The sequence below is a fragment of the Myxocyprinus asiaticus genome, chromosome 48, assembly GCF_019703515.2.
Source record: "Myxocyprinus asiaticus isolate MX2 ecotype Aquarium Trade chromosome 48, UBuf_Myxa_2, whole genome shotgun sequence".
Lineage (NCBI taxonomy): Eukaryota > Metazoa > Chordata > Actinopteri > Cypriniformes > Catostomidae > Myxocyprinus > Myxocyprinus asiaticus.
The window spans coordinates 15,906,944-15,924,837 of record NC_059391.1 but is presented as its reverse complement, the minus strand read 5'-3'; the positions used below and the strand labels follow the sequence as shown (position 1 = coordinate 15,924,837).

The 17,894-nt window shown below is 38.7% G+C and overlaps 1 protein-coding gene across 3 annotated transcripts in view; it reads left to right on the top strand.

Moving 5' to 3' along the window:
• LOC127437691 (cadherin EGF LAG seven-pass G-type receptor 1-like) overlaps positions 1-17,894 on the top strand; it is a 79,681-nt gene that overhangs the window by 22,227 nt on the left and 39,560 nt on the right. For all 3 annotated transcript variants that reach the window (XM_051692767.1, XM_051692766.1, XM_051692765.1), the window contains exons 2-3: positions 5,022-5,660; positions 14,367-14,589. In XM_051692767.1, coding sequence (XP_051548727.1) covers positions 5,022-5,660; positions 14,367-14,589 — 862 coding nt within the window. The remainder of the gene's footprint in view (positions 1-5,021; positions 5,661-14,366; positions 14,590-17,894) is intronic.

Here is a 17,894-nt window from a genome sequence, read left to right as displayed (position 1 = left end):
TTATTTTATTTTATTAAATCTTACAATAATAAAGAAAAGCAAAAACATATATATACAATCAACATTTAAACCCCACAACCACCCCTCCCCCTCCCAATCCACATCCCCGCCCCCCAACAAACATCCCCGTGGTCACACATGAGTAAATATACAGAAAAAAAGCGAACAAACACACACACACACACAAAATAATAATAATAATAATAATATTACTCAATTAAAATTATACTACTCTTTCCACGCCCCACCCCGAGAGCCCTCCAAAAACTCTAAATAACTGCCCCATTTCCAAACAAACAACTTTAAGTTACCCCATCTTCCAAATGACACCTCTTCAAAAGTGTGGCAGCCCTCCCCATCTCCGTGCACCACTCCCGAAATGGGGGTGCACCAGCTGACCTCCAACCCCTCAAAATAATCTGCCTGGCGATCATCACACGGGTCAGAACCCAATTCTATGTGACTATTCCCCACATCGATGACTGGCCATCGCCCAAAACAGAGTCTGTGGCAAATCAAAACCCAAGTGCCCACCATGTCACACACAAAACTCTGAACCTTCAACCAGAATTCCTGGCTCTCAATACACCACCAAAAAACATGGGCCATGTCTCCATCCTCCGATTGGCATCGCCAGCAGGTGGGTGTGTCTTTAAGACCAAGCCTATACAATCTAGAGGGGGTCCAATAGAATCTATGTAAAATCTTGAATTGCATAAGGCGCACCCTTGCATTTCTAGATGCAGACTTGACATTTTTTAGAATCCTAGCCCACACTCCCTCCTCCAAACCAAGTTGAAATCTTTCTTCCTTAATCTTTTGATAGAAGTTAAAACTCTGTCCCCTAGACTCTGAATTAGCAGGGAGTAATACACTGATGCCTCATGACCTTTTCCAAAAGCAGTAATCACCATTCCCAGAGTATCTGCCACTTTAGGGGGGTGTATGCTACTCCCAAAAACAGTACAGAGCAGGTGGCGCAGTTGTAAATACCTATAAAACTGAGATCTGGGAATCCCAAAATGTTGAACCAAATTTTCAAAAGATCTCAACACTCCACTCTCATATAGGTCACTGAGCATATTAACCTCCCTCACAATCCACTCTGACCAGCAGAAAGGGGACTTATTAATACATCATTTTGTGTTCTGCCATATGTTCACACTCTAAACTCAAACAGTCCATGTATGCCTACGAGAACCCCCACGACAACTTTGCCATCGGATTGCTTGAGTCCTTTTCTTCTGTACAAATTTTGTGAGACAGAATTACATAACAGAAGAAAATCTATAATACAAACTCCAGCCAACAGGCAGAATAAACACAAAGAACGTGTAGATTCATTCACAAAACTGTCTCGAAGGTGTGCTCCTCCACAAAACAAACTCCAGCCGCCACCGGAACCAGCATACACACACACACACATGAAAAAAATAAATCCATTCAGATTCCTCGGACAGTAAAACAAATGTTCAATGAGCTGGCCGTTCATGAGTGCAGCAGATGACCCAATCCTTCCAATGTCTTGCAAAAAATACTCCATAAAACAAACTCCAGCCAATAGGAGGCATAAACATGCAGATTCATCCACAACTGTCCCGAAGGAGTGTTATTCCACAAAACAAACTCCATCCGCTAGGTGGAACCAGCACAAAAAGAAACAAAAAAGGTGCCCAGCTTCTTCAGACAGTCAAGTGTATGCTCAGTGAGTCAAGTTCACTTCAAACATCGCTTGTTGTGGGCATATAAATATTTTGCGGCCATCCTTAGTATCTATTCTCAATTTGGCCGGAAACATCAGTGCAAAAGCGACCCTCCGTCGATGCAAGAGTTTCTTGAAGGAGTGTCACTACATAAAACAAACTCCAGCCGCTAGGCGGAACCAACACAAAAAGAAACAAAAAGGCGTCCAGCTTCCTCAGACAGTCAAGTGTATGTTCAGTGAGTCAAGCTCACTTTGGGGCAATGTGAGAAACACCAAATGGCTTACTCACCCCATTGTCTCTATGAAAGTGCTGTGGGCATGTAAATATTTTGCGGCCATCCTTAGTATCTATTCTCAATTTGGCCAAAAACATCAGTGCAAAAGCGATCTTCCGTTGATGTAAGAGTTTCTTGCATTCCTTGAATCGATCACGTTTCTCTCTTGTCGAATTCATAATGTCTGGGAACAAGAAAATGCTGTAGTTCTTCCAAGAAAGCCTTCCTTTACTCCTCGCCTCACGTAACAAAAGATCTTTATCGGATGATCTCAGAAATTTGGCCAGAATTGATCGGGGCCTGTCTCCCTCAGCGGATCTCCGAGCCAGAACCCTGTGAGCTTGCTCGATTTCCAGTTTATGGCCTGTTACGTCGAGCAGACTCAGAAAGAGTTTGTCTAGAAATTTTACCATATCTTGACCTTCCTCATGTTCAGGAACCAACTATTCGGACATTGTTTCGCCAATTACGATTCTCAAGGTCTTCCAGCTTTTCCCAAACGCGTTCCAATCTAGCGGATTAGCAGCTAATTCCTTCTCTGATGACTCCAGATAATCGATCCCTTCCTCGACGTCCCCGATTCTTGTAACCAATTCATAGAATTTTGCCTCCATCACCGTAATCGATTGACGTATTACAGCAAGATCCTCCAAGTTCGCTACGACCTTCGCCAGCATTACAGACATGCTGGACAGTTGCCGCTGAATTTTTCCCACCGCACCGTCCAAACTGAGTCCCTGGTCTGCGGCCCTGTCTGGATTATCAGCTTGAGCACGTAAGTGTCTTTTAATATCATATCTCCAGAGGCCAATGATTTTGAATTCTTTGACATGTTGACTTCTTAGAACAGTTATGTATCAGGGTGTATCGAATCTCACCGGTTTATGACATAAAAAGAATGAAAAACTAGCAGTGCGCAGAGCTGCCCACACGTCCGACCCTCGCATGGTGCCTCGCGACTACCCTAAATTGACATTAAGTAACTGAAATGATTACCAAAATTATGTAAAATAAAATGTATGCCTTATTAAAATCTATACTGATTTTTTTTTATAATTTTTTTTTAATTGGGTTTGAAAGCTCCGTTTTCAATTTCCTAAAATCATTGTTTTCCAAAATGTGTGGTAATGGAGAGTGTTTTCGAAAGTTTACATTTTTGTTGGAGGAAAATGCAGTTTCAGGCATAAATGTAGAAAATTATTTGTCATGAAATGGTGCTTAGTTTCATAAATTTCATTAATTTAGTGCTTAATTGACATAAAAATAATGTTAAAGTGCAAAAAATCTTGATGGTCCTTAAAATAGGCTTCATTTTCTTGAAGCAAAATACATTTTTCTTTCTTTCTTTTGATTTTAGGGTTTAGTAAGATTCATCCATAGAGGTCCAGGGATTTTTTCCTAAGGCTTGGTATCTTGACACTCTCAAAACACAATTTTGAGCACAGTATTCTTCTTGAGATCAGGGTTAGGGAACCCCAACCCTTCAAAGGAAGCTTGTCTGGATTGCTGTCCAAACAGTTGCTGGGTTTCCATCTAAATATTTAGCATTTTTTAAGCACATTTCAAAAAATTCAACTTAAGAAAATATGAAATCGTTATGCCTTTCCATCTACTATGTAATGTGCATTAACTTGAGGGAACCGCCTTGTCATGATTGAGCAGCTGAATGACCTCCTTGCTTCAGGGAAAGTTTTATTTGCAGGATTTGAGCAATTGTACTTTGTTTTATTAAATGCTGCCAGGAGACGTCACAGAATAAGTGTAATATCTGATATAATTAGGGCTGAAATAGCTGCGATGCCTCCCCGCTCTCAAAACTGTTCAGGCGGATTGTGAGGACCCACTTTATCGACCAGCTGTGAGTTAAACATTTCAGAAAGTAAAGAATTGTGTGCCAAGGTCAGACCTTTTGTTGGGCCAGTCACATCAAGCTATCGCACACTTATAACACATGCACGAATGGTCAAAAGATGTCATTGTTTTTCGAATAAACTGTTTCCGTCACCTTAATGCGCATTTTAACTAATGCAAAACTCTAGTAAATCCACCTCCTCCTAACGCATAACATTTTAAGGGAATTTAGAAAGTTTATTAGTATTTTTCTTCGTATTCATATTTTTCAGGATATCTTATGCGCAATTTCAAAATGCCTGGAAACCCAGCTAGTGAGAATAATGTACACACAGCCAACACATTTTGAGCTATATTTTATTGCTTGTGGATGTTTTGACAGTAAATGCATTCAAGGACTTAATTTACAAAAATCAGCATGGTCCATGGTAATACCATATTTTTGTGTATATACAATGGTAATTCCATTATATTCTTTGAAGTACCTTGGGATACCATATACTGTAACCATGGTACATATATATGGTAATCATTCAGTACCATGGTACAAATAAAAGTACCTTGGCACTACTGTACCATCTGACATCATTACTGCACACTGGGACGTCTACAGTACTTGTTTGTAAGGGTTCTAAAAATACATGTAATATTTCTTCATTTGGTTGAATAATTTATCCAAAGCAGCTTATATTGCATTCAAGATATACATTTGATCAGTATGTGTGTTCCCTGGGAATTGAACCCATGACCTTTGCATTGCTAGAGCTGATTTTCAGTGAATAATGATTCAATTTAATCTGTTTCTCAATCATATGGCTTCAGAAGACTTGTAATACAGGGCATGAGTCTTATGAACTAATTTTATGATATATTTATGGTCCTTTTTGACCTTCTTGAGACATGACAGCCCCCTGGTCCCCATCCACTTTTATTTTATGAAACAGAGCTTTGTGGATAGTCCTCAAAACTTCTCATTTTGTGTTTCACAGAACAAAGAAAGTCATATGGGTTTAGAATGACATGAGGGTGAATAAATTATGATAGAATTTTCATCATTAGTTTCACTATCCCTTTAAAGTTATTTTTACTTGCAAGAATGTAAACTTACCACTGCCAGCTCAATATACTGCATTCATTTCAGTATAAAAACCAACCAGTGAGTCCCTCAATGTCCCTTTGTTTCTTCTCAGATGGTCTCCACCAGGTCTCTGCCCTCTGTTCCCTCCGGGTGACCATCATCACGGACGACATGCTCACAAACAGCATCACCGTACGTCTGGAGAACATGTCTCAGGAGCGTTTCCTCTCCCCTCTGCTCTCGCTTTTTACTGAAGGCGTAGCCGCGGTTCTCTCCACCAGCCCTGATGGCGTCTTCGTCGTCAACATCCAAAATGACACGGACGTTACTGGTAGCATTCTCAACGTCACTTTCTCAGCCCTGCTTCCAGGTGGAACTCCAGGACGGTATTTCCCATCAGAGGAGCTGCAAGAACAACTGTACCTGAATCGCACTTTGTTAACGTTAATCTCAACTCAACGCGTTCTGCCATTTGATGATAACATTTGTCTGCGCGAGCCCTGTGAAAACTATATGAAGTGTGTAGCTGTTCTGAAGTTTGACAGCACGGCACCCTTCGTGGCATCCAATACGGTTCTTTTTAGGCCCATACATCCCGTGAACGGGCTACGGTGTCGATGTCCTGGCGGTTTTACCGGCGACTACTGTGAGACAGAGGTGGACCTTTGTTACTCAGGGCCATGTCAGAACAACGGGAAGTGCCGCAGCCGAGAGGGGGGATACACCTGCGAGTGCCCACAAGATTTTACTGGTCAGTATCTGTTTATCTGTTTGGCTTTTTACGGTATGCTTTTATTTGAACTCTTAGGCCATGTCCACAGAAATTCATTCCCGTTTAAAAGCACATTTATTTTGCTTCATTTATGGCTCTCATGCACACTGGAATGGCATTTTTCTTTACCGAAAACGAAGACTTTAGGAAACAATCTCCATAACCGTATACAGATTAGTGTGGATGTGGCATTGCTTACTAGGTATATGCAACTAAGTTTATCTGAGTGTTTTTAAGTATATTGCTAGGTTGTTGCTAGGGTTTTCTGGATGGTTGCTAGGAGGTTGCTAGGGTGTTATGGGTGGTTGTTTGGTTGTACAGTGTTTGCTTACTGGGTTAATGGGCCTAACAAGATTTTAATCGATTGTAAATGTATTTAATGTATTTTGTTTTGTGCGTGTCATAGTAGTATTAAGTATAGATAGTATGTGAAAGGAGACGCATGGATTTTTTTGACCTGTGTTCTTGTTCATTGTATTTTCTGACTTTTTTGCCATTGGCACGCAAGTGCCAGCTTTTCAGGTCACAGGAGGTTGTGCTACAAATTTCTGACGGACTTGTGAAATTTCCATCATGGTCTATTTTTATCCATCATATTAGTTTAAATTTCCCTGATATGTAGTATATTTTATGTTATTTCAATATAGTCAACGTTTTCAGTTAAAAATTGAGTTGGGGAACGTACCTTTTTTTTTTCTCTCCCCTTTTTCTCCCCAATTTGTAATGCCCAATTCCCAATGCACTCTAAGTCCTCGTGGTGGCGTAGTGACTTGCCTCAATCCGGGTGGTGGAGGACGAATCTCAGTTGCCTCCACATATGAGACTGTCAACCCGCACATCTTATCACATGGCTTGTTGAGCATGTTACCGCAGAGACATAGCACGTGTGGAGGCATCCACACACAACTCACAACGCACCCCACTGAGAGCGAACCACATTATAGCGACCACGAGGAGGTTACCTCATGTGACTCTACCCTCCCTAGCAACCGGGCCAATTTGGTGCTTAGGAGACCTGGCTGGAGTCACTCAGCATGCCCTGGGATTTGAACTCACGAACTCCAGGGGTGGTAGTCAGCGTCTTTACTCGCTGAGCTACCCAGGCTCTCGGGAGCATACTTTTAAAAACATACTCAGTTATTGATTTTTCTGGCTAAGAGCGACCGAGCATTCTGGCAATTTCTCTTTTTAGAGCGAACAGGGAACGAGAGAGAGAGAGAGAGTGTAAAAAAGCTTTGAAAGTGTGCGCTCTCAGCCAGAATAATCACATAAGGACACGTTCACACCTGAAAACTAATGCACAGAATGTATACAAGTATGAACTGTAGAGAGCACATCAATATATGAAGACAAAGCCAAATCCCGGATATTTTTAGGCAATTTTGAAATCCCGGCTGGATGTTATTTTCAGGTCCAAAAAAGAGGACCTGTTTGGAAAAAAGTGGCTTATGGTCACCCTACTTGGGGTCTCACTTTCATTGTAAGTCTAATGTTTTTTTTTTACTGTTTGTCTTAACCTCCTGAGACCTGAGCGGGACTGTAGTGTGCATTTCCATTTCCCTTTCTGATTTGTAACTAGTTGCCCCTAATAAACATGCAAATATTAATAAATAAATAAATAAATGCATACATTTTAAGAGCAAATAGTTTTCTTAAAAATGTATGTCCTCATATGGGTACAACAGGACTAAGTTGTGAAATTTTAAATAACACCAAGCTATAGAAAGTTAGATTTTTTTAATCAAAGTGTTTATTATTTTTTCCAGGAGTGTTAGATATTCATGTTTTTAAGACTTTAAAGCTGATTTTCTGTAAAGCTGCTTTAGAACAATGCATACTGGGAAAGCACAAATAAAAAATGTGTACAAATAAAAATTATTTGACTTGATTTGACTTTTATGTTACAATGTTTTTTTCTACTTTGGCAGCAAAATCTCAAAATCTTTGCACAGTCAAACAAACAAGTGATAGCCAGTGCTGAAGCATTTTACCAATCAGAAATTAGCGTAATTAATTCTGATTCAAAGTAATGACCAGCATCGTCCAATCACTGCCAACTTGTTAAAATAAAATTTAGCATCATAAATTCTGAATCTACATGCTGATTATCATTGCCTCATGTCTGACAACCATGTTGAGTGGTCCAAATATGATCTGCAGCCTGAAACTGAACTTTTGGTCAGGTGTTAGGAGTGAATGCATTTGGGGTGCATAGGAAAGCTATAGGATGCCCCCTTGCTCCCTTGCTCCATATTTAGTGAATGACTGGCTGTCTGCACTGGTCTCAGAAAAGTTTGAAATGCACCTTATTTTCATCTTAACTCTCTATACAGCCTCTGAAAGCGAAATTTTACAGTTTTTGGATGCACCCATTGATTCTCAATGTGATAATGCACAGTGAATATAGGATTTCTAAGGAAAAAAATTGTCCTATAGTCCTCGTCTGCGGTCATTGTGTCTAACAGCGTGCTGTTTCACGATAAATTGGTGAAAGTTTCAAAATGGCATATCGGATGAAACTAGAGACTCTAGTCTTTTGACTCAAACAGGTTTCAATGTATAAACGTAATGAGATTTCTTACCAGATGTAGTTTTGTTGGTGTTTCTCCCAAAGACAAACTCCTCTGTGATCGTCGAAAGTTTAACCCTTTACTGACAGCCCAGAGTGTTCTGAACTGAGATCAGTCGGCTTAAAATAAATTAAATGAAATTATGCATAGCGTATAGCGAAGCCAAAACATAACATACGTGCATGAGGACGCAGGTTCGCACGAGGTTAAAGATAAAAATCTGGTTGCTTAGAAAAGTAATGTCACACCTCAACAAGCTACATGATTTGGGGGCCTGGGTAGCTCAGTGGTAAAGATGCTGCCTACCACCCCTGGAGTTCACTAGTTCAAATCCCAGGGCGTGCTGAGTGACTCCAGCTGGGTCTCCTAAGCAACCAAATTGGCTCAGTTGCTAGGGAGGGTAGAGTCACACTGGGTAACTCCTTGTGATCACTATAATGTGGTTCACTCTCAGTGGGGCATGTGGTGAGTTGTGCGTGGATGCCACGGTGGATGGTGAGAAGCCTCCACATGCGCTATATCTCCGTGGTAATGCGCTCAACAAGCCACATGATAAGATGCACAGGTTGACAGTCTCAGATGCAGAGGCAGCTGAGATTCGTCCTCTGTCACCCAGATTGAGGTGAGTCACTATGCCACCACAAGTATATAGAGCACATTGGGAATTGGACATTCCAAATTGGGAGAAAAAGGGGAGAAAATCCAAAAATAAATAAATACAAAAACAAGCTACATGATTTGTAGCATCATCCATGTTTTAAACTACATTTCTTTAAATTCCATCCCAAATCCGAGCAATAGAAACAGCTATACCACTAATAACAATTAGCTGTGTTTTGTATGGATAATTGATTCCACATTGGTTGCAAATTGTCACATTCTCATGAGTCTCATTAGTTTGGCTTCTGTCCTAACATGAATGGAGGTCTACTCTTGTGGGAAGGAACAATCTTGTTTAACAACAGGAATCCTGAGGTTCAGAGCTCCTGCTCTGGATCACTCACTTTGACAGCTTCTGTCTCTGTGTCAGCTCAGATTTCTGAACTACAGTAAAGAGTAGTGAACCTCTGCCCTCTCAAACCCTCAGGTAGGATGTGGTCATAACTAGAGGTGTTGACATTGGCCTCTGTAGTTCCTCTTATGGGTTTCTCTCATTACAGAGTAATGTATCCCTGTAATTCCTCAGAAATTAGGGATTATCTAACCAACATTTGGATCATTACCTTTTTGGAACCTCTTTTGTGTGTCCCAGCAGACATAGTTCCTCTGGGCCCAGATCTTGTCAAGGTAATGGCAGGTACACAATAGTGTGCACAATGAGCTTTCCCTAATCAGAGATACATGGTTACAAGCACAACAAGGAAAAGTCCTCCAAGCATTCTTCAGATGTTTGTTCTGGGGCTACTACATTTGTCAGCATGGTGATAGATTTTTGGGGAGATCGTTATCGGGCTGTTTCTTTTCATTTTGCTTAATTTACGCTCTTCATGTCCTGTGTGGGTTTCTTTTAATTTGTCCATCTGAACTGAAAGCAAACCACACACACAGCTGTATATATACACAGGGTATAAAATTAAAACACATCAAGTGCCAAATATGAGTAAAAACTGGCTTTGACAAGTAAATAAAGAAGTTAAGCCTACTCTCCAGTTGTCTGGTGATTTTATTAGAAATATATATTTCCTTTGGACTTTACTTAAACATAATACACAGTTTAAGTCGAATTGCAAACATGATAGTCTGACCATTACTGATGTAAGTGATGTGCATGACTCAAATCAAATACATAAGCTATGTTTCCATCCAAGTTGGGAATTTAATTTATGCGAAAAACCATAATATTGCAAAAACAATGCGCGAATAAAGCCGCGTTTCCAACCCATGTGTTCAAAACATCATAATCGTCACTTCTAGATAAATTGTAGCCACTGTGACTCTTTTATTAATAAAATACTTGTGGTTTAGAACACACAGACAACACACTCTAAAGAACTCATGTCGGGGAGTGACTGCGAGTCACACAGTTCTGGGAGTACTACGTGTGTGCATTCCTCCATACTTATGACTTTACCGTGCGGATTTATAAGATAAACCTGCTCTTCAGCAGTGGCGGGTTTACGATTTCTGAGGCCCCAAGCAAATTATCAACCCGGGGCCCCATTTTGAAAATGTTTGCTTTTAAAAATAACATAAAAATGATTTTAAATCATAATTTTAAATTCATCCTATCAGCCGTTGTAGCCAAGTACATTCAAAATATTTACTGAAACATAAAAATCTAGTTAAAGTTAATTAATGCATGTTTTCCAGTTTTCCACAATATAGTGATAAAAAACAATATTTACCTACATATATCTTTACAAAACACTCTTATTTTATGAACAGTGTGTGTAAAACCTATTACACTCGCTAACATTTTGGAATTCAGTTTTTTTTTATTATTATATGTCATCAATAATTTATTGTTGTTCAGTTTGTCATTATAATTTGATACAGTGTTATTATTATTACTTTGAGGATTTGTTGTATACAATAGTAATATATTTCTGTCTTATTTAATTTACTTTTACCAGGAGCTTATATTCTGACACTGCAGTGTATTGTTCACCATGTTGCAAAATGCTGTATTTTATGTTAGCATCGTTGGCAACATTCGTTACAGTATTGTAACAGTAGACATACAAAGCAAGGCGGCCCCTCAGCACACTAGAGCAGAAGGAAAAAAAAAACATTGCTGAAAGCGCTGAAACTTTGCTTGGTGCAGAACAATCTGGAATAATATTAAACATTGTAACAGTCACCTTTTTGCAACCTGAACTTGTTCAAAACGTTAAAACTTTGTGACACATGCGCTTAAAACAATCTAAACACAGCAAAGTCTAGACACAGCACAACGAATGAAACAGAATGTTTTTGAGTGAAACAGCGTTTTTGAGACCTGAAGTTCTTTTTAACTTTTGACACAGTGTCTAAAAACGTGCCGGTCCTGTGAGACACTGAAGAAACAGCGAGACGCAGTGCAGCAGGCATGGATGTTCATCCAACGCGTGTTTACAGAGGAAAACAATGGAAAAACAGAGCAGACATGGGCAAAAAACAATTCGGTTTATATGGCCCCTAACTCATCCATTCGCATGTATCTGTGAGTGAGAGCGCATGGGCGAAACAAGTTTGGAAGGACTGTATGTTTTTTTCATAAATTACAAACCCCAACTAAAAGTCCTACTTGAAAAACTGGCCCAATCCGGTGGACCTCTAACATGAACAGCTCTGAGAGCACTGACAACAGCGTATTCGCACGTGACAACAGAACAACATGTGACATGCTACCCCTCAAGCGGTTTTTGCGGAGATTTCCTACTGGGGCGGGGGCCCCCCGATGTCCGGGGCCCCACGCAATTGCTTGGTTTGCATGGTGGTTAAAACCGCTACTGCTCTTCAGCACAGTTCAAGTTTGTATTCAGCTTATTTGCTCTGCAAACTCTGTGCAGGCTTTGGATTTTCAGGACACTATTAATTCAGGATGACCAGAGCAACATTTCAGATGCGATGATTGGTCCGCTGGTTAGTCCAGTCATATGACTTATTTGATGCACATCTTGTATTCGTAATAAATTCAGTAGGAGTTTATTCGGTTAATGTGTTTTCATCATAGTTTATGCGCATTTCTTTCTTATCGAATAAAAAAATGCACTTCAAGCGAGCATATACGTTTTTATGTGTATTTTGGAGATTTTATTTGCATCATACGATATCCCAAACTATGGATAAAAATACATGAATGGAAACCCAGTTATATAAACCAAAGCAAAGAAAACGTGTCGGAAACTGTGTCTTCTTTCATGCCAGTGGAATTTATTTCCATCACATACGTTATTAAGTTTATCTAGGATGCCTGAAAAGTTTTCCAGAACTCTATGTGGTGACACATTCTGTATGTCGAATATTCCTTACATTTAGCCACCAAATGAAAATAAAAGGAACAAAATTACAATGTTTCTAAATGTTTTATGACTGCTGCAGTTTTATCATGAAACGGAGACTGACTTATCTTGCATTTGATGATGAGAAAAACAATGACCTGAGCTATTTGCCACAAATAGGGCCGGATAAATCAGCTAAATAATTTTAGTGTCATCGGGACAGGAGAAAAATCTTTTTTTGTTAATGTTATTTATTTTTTTTATTTTTTTTTTATGTAAAAATAATGCAAGATACCATTTTATGGTTGGTAAGTAAAATTATAAGACTTTAAAATGAGGTTGCATATGTTAACATTAGTAAACACAATTGTTAATACAAACTAATAATAATACTTTTACATTAATAATCTTGGTTAATGTTAATTTCTACCTATATTAATACATTATAACATTAAAAGTTGAATATGTTGACATTATTGACAGTATTAATTCTCTCTCTCTCTCTCTTTATATATATATATATATATATATATATATATATATATATATATATATATACACACACACTGTACAGTATATATAATAACATTTAGCCCTGTAGTTTGGCTTGTAAATTCACCAGTCATTGGCATGTGTAGCAAAAAGTTAATTTTGGACCCTGTACACATGCACATTTGAAAACAAGATGAAAACAAGCTTGAAAATAGCATAATCAGGTTCAGTGACCTTTAACACATAAAGCAAAGCAATTTTATCTTTCAGATATGTGTTCTGATTCAATTTGATCTTTAATTTGATCAAATTCTCTAAACATAATCTTAGGTTGTTTTAGTGTGAACACAACTGAAATCAAAGGAGCCCTCTGACAAACACCTACCTGTAACGATGTGAATGATGTCACTTTTGCTAATGGCATCTTCTGTTCACTGCAGATCTCATGTCCTGCTACAGGGCTAATGAAGCAAAACAGGTGTCTTACAGAACACCAGGGCTCCTCCATTGTTCTTTGGTTGCTTAGCTGTGGTCCTATTGCTTTAGAGTATGAACAAAGGTTGGCCTGGGTCAGTGAGCACAGCAGCCCTTTTGAACAAACTAGAAAGAGAACATGATGCTCAATGCACTCTCTGAAGTCTTCTCGTTTAGACTCAACTGTGGGCTGTTGTTTTGTGGGAACTAACACTAAGCTTGCTCAGGTAATTGGGTTAGAAGGTTGGGTTTGGGAAACAACTTTTCAATTATTATCTGAAATTGAGTTCCATAGGTAAAGTACTCTTACCATGAGTATGTGTCAATGGAAGGATAAAATATGGCATAAAGCATCATAAACTAGTCTTTTGCCTCCCTGTTATCCCTATAATGCACTCGAGGCCTTTGCAATGCAATGTAGTAAAGAGTGCTTGCAACCCTTTCAGCCATATTTATACTCCCGATATAGTGCAACCTTGAGTGCCTTATTGCCTTTGAAACTGGTTATTACATTAAAAATTTTAAGGACGCAAACATTCATTAAAACATTATTTAATCAAGAAAATTAATTAAGCAGTATCCTTCTACTAGAAGATATAGTCCTTGACATGTAAAGACTAATAGAATGTTATGGGAACTGCACAGTGATACACACAATATTTAAGGGAATACATCATTTACATCATCAGTTTCACATCATACCTGTTAGTATATTGGGTATTTTAGCACGGCTGTAATGCTATATCGATCAATCAGTATTTTATTTTTTATAAAAGTTTGTTTGAGAACAGTAGTGTCAACTTAAAGTTTTAGTTGTTTTTAAGAATCTTGTATTTAGCTTTTGTCTTCAGTTTCTTTCACTGTAAAAAGTGGTATCCTGCAGTTGTGACCATAAATCCCTGTTTCTACTTGATCTTACCTTTAAAACTAGTTCTGTTGATGTAACACATAGTAATCAGGTTGATTCAGTGATGTTAAATAATATTTTTGACATGAATAAAAACTGTTCATTTAGATGTTACCACATGAAGCAAATTTTTAGGTTAACATTTTTTCAGTGTAGCTCCTTTCTATCCTCATACATGTTGATAAGCCTTTTAACACAGGACATTTTGATAAATTCTTTAATTGCTACTTGTCCCAAAAATACTAAGCATATTTTATTATGTGACTGATAGTATAACGTTTCGCTCATTTGTTTTAATTCTCTGTCATTCTCTTTTCAGGCGAGCACTGTGAGGTGAACTCGCGCTCAGGTCGCTGTGTTCCCGGTGTGTGTAAGAATGGAGGTAGGTGTGTGGATCTGCTGGTGGGAGGGTTCCTGTGCCAGTGTCCTGATGGAGAGTATGAGAAGCCGTACTGTGAGATGACCACACGCAGCTTTCCTGGCCAGTCCTTCATCACCTTCAGAGGCCTGAGGCAGAGATTCCACTTCACCCTCTCCTTCATGTGAGTAAAACCTCTAGAATTATTCAGTCCATCCATCCATCATCCATTCATCCATCCATTCTCTTGTTACAATGAGTGTAGTTTTGTGAAAATAGACAAGAAATCCAGAAGCTCTGATCCATATGGGTTTTATTAATTTAAGTTACAAATTATGCACTCTAGATAACAGAGTTTTGTTGCAGTTTTGTTATCCTTACAAAAATTACAATGGTAACCCTAGTTTTAGTCAAAATACCATTGTTACTACAATGCAACTGTGGTAACTGGATATTAGACTCCACTGTCATTAAAAAGAAATAAAAAAAAATGACAAAGATTCTGAAAGATTTTTGAACTTTGAAGGAAATAATAAAATACTCAATGAAAAACATTAATGGTGGAAAATGTGTTTTTTAAACTATGTTTTTAATTCCCTTTAATATCAAATAATTTATGAATTATGTTCAATTTTTCAAACGTCATTTTTTTTTTTACATATTATGAACTGTAAATAGTGGTTACATGTAGTTGTGACCTTAAGGAGTTCTTCTTGGTCTAACCCTTAAAAATTACTTTAGTTGGTGCAGCCTACACTGTAAAAAGTGGTAACCTGCAATGGTTACCTTAAGAACTATTTCTTCCTGGTCTTAACCCTTAAAATTGGTTTTGTTGGTGAAACAATGGATTCAGGTTGATTCAGTGATGTTAAATAATATTTTTTACCACTTGAGGCACGTTGTTTTAGTTAACATTTGTTGGGGCATGGGTAACTCAGTGAGTAAAGGCGCAGACTACCACCCCTGGAGTTGCGAGTTCGAATCCATGGCGTGCTGAGTGAATCCAGCCAGGTCTCCTAAGCAACCAAATTGGCCCAGTTGCTAGGGAGGGTAGAGTTACATGGGGTAACCTCCTCGTGGTCACTATAATGTGGTTCTCGCTCTCGGTGGGGTGCGTGGTGAGTTGTGCGTGTATGCTGCGGAGAATAGCGTAAGCCTCCACATGCGCTATGTCTCTGCGGTAACATGCTCAATAAGCCACGTGATAAGATGCGCGGATTGACGGTCTCAGACGCGGAGGCAACTGAGATTCATCCTCTGCCACCCGGATTGAGGCGAGTCACTATGCGACCACGAGGAGCGCATTGGGAATTGGGCATGCCAAATTGGGGAGAAAAAGGGGAGAAAATAAAATAAATAAATACAAAAGTTAACATTTGTTTCTGTGTAATGTAGTCAGGTGATTTACTTTTATTAACTAATATTTTTATTTGAATAAAACCAGTTAATTTATTAAAGCAATTGTTTTTGACAAATTTTGTTTTTGCAGTGTACAAAAATATTCTTGATGACAGTGATGGCTAGTAACAAGTTCCCACTGTGTATTCCCAGTAACAAACACATTAGTGTGTGTCTATGGTGTTTTGGAAGAAACTATGGTTACCATGGTAAAATTTTCTAAGGGTAAACACCTGTTTAACCTTCACCATCTTGTCACTTTCCCTTAGGATTTTATTAAAGCCTGTATTAATTACCATGTAACTGATTTACCAAATTATACACCATCACAGACCAACCATACAAGTTCCTTTCATGGCAAACATGAAAACATGTGTGGTGAGCGTGTGGTGAGGCATCTTTGTTTGTATTTCCTATGAGTTTGCCCCTTTGCCATGTGCTATCTGACTTCTTCCCTGCAAAACTCCCAGGTGCCCTTACCACAGGGCCAAGAGATATATCAGAGGTTGGCAAACATCAGAGTATCAGTTTCCCCGCCCATTACAGCATCATTACCTCTAGCTGTGTCTCTTTGCTTTTATCTTTTTTACTTCCTTTTCCTCCACTCCCTATCATTTTTTAATGTTCTGTTATGACTCTGTCAAGCATTGTTTTTATTGTCAGTAATCACTGGATATTCCTGGTCTCCTTTTTTGCTCTTGATATACACTGGCGACCAAAAGTGTGGAATAATGTACAGATTTTGCTCTTATGAAAAGAAATTGGTACTTTTATTCACCAAAGTGGCATTCAACTGATCACAATGTATAGTCAGGACATTAATAACGTGAAAAATTACTATTACTAATTTGAAAAAAAAAAATTTCAGAACTTCTTAAAATACTTCAAAGTATTCTCATCAAAAAATCCTCCACGTGCAGCAATGACAGCTTTGCAGATCCTTGGCATTCTAGCTGTCAGTTTGTCCAGATACTCAGGTGACATTTCACCCCACGCTTCCTGAAGCACTTGCCATAGATGTGGCTGTCTTGTTGGGCACTTCTCACGCACCTTACAGTCTAGCTGATCCCACAAAAGCTCAATGGGGTTAAGATCCATAGCACTCTTTTCCAATTATCTGTTCAATGTCTGTGTTTCTTTGCCCACTCTAAACTTTTCTTTTTGTTTTTCTGTTTCAAAAGTGACTTTTCTTTGCAATTCCTCCCATAAGGCCTGCACCCCTGAGTCTTCTCTTTACTGTTGTACATGACACTGGTGTTGAGCGGGTAGAATTCAATGAAGCTGTCAGCTGAGGACATGTGAGGCGTCTGTTTCTCAAACTAGAGACTGATGTACTTATCCTCTTGTTTAGTTGTACATCTGGCCTTCCACATCTCTTTCTGTCCTTGTTAGAGTCAGTTGTCCTTTGTCTCTGAAGATTGTAGTGTACACCTTTTTATGAAATCTTCAATTTCTTTGGCAATTTCAAGCATTGTACGGCCTTCATTCCTGAAAACAATGATTGACTGACAAGTTTCTAGAGAAAGCTGTTTCTTTTTTTTTTTTAACTAATATTGACCTTAAGACATACCAGTCTATTGCATACTGTGGCAACTCAAAAACAAAGACAATGTTAAGCTTCATTTAACAAACCAAATAGCTTTCAGCAGTGTTTGATTTAATGGCAAGTGATTTTCTAGTACCAAATTATCAATTTAGCATGATTACTCAAGGATAAAGTGTTGAAGTGATGGCTGCAGGAAATGGGGTCTGTCTAGATTTGATTAAAAATGACTTCTTTCAAATAGTGATGGTGCTGTTTTTTACATCAGTAATGTCCTGACTATACTTTGTGATCAGTTGAATGCCACTTTGGTGAATTAAAGTACCAATTTCCTTCCGAAACAGCAAAATCTGTACATTATTCCAAACGTTTGGACACCAGTATATGTATCAGTAAGAGAAAAAGTAAAAATAAAAATGTTTGTCTGATTAAAATATGATATAATACAAATGGCCTTTGTACAGACTGATCTCACTGGAAATCTGCAATAGGAGGTCAGATTTTCTGTCTTCAAAAATTGGCCTGCTCTCTGAATTACCTAACTGCAG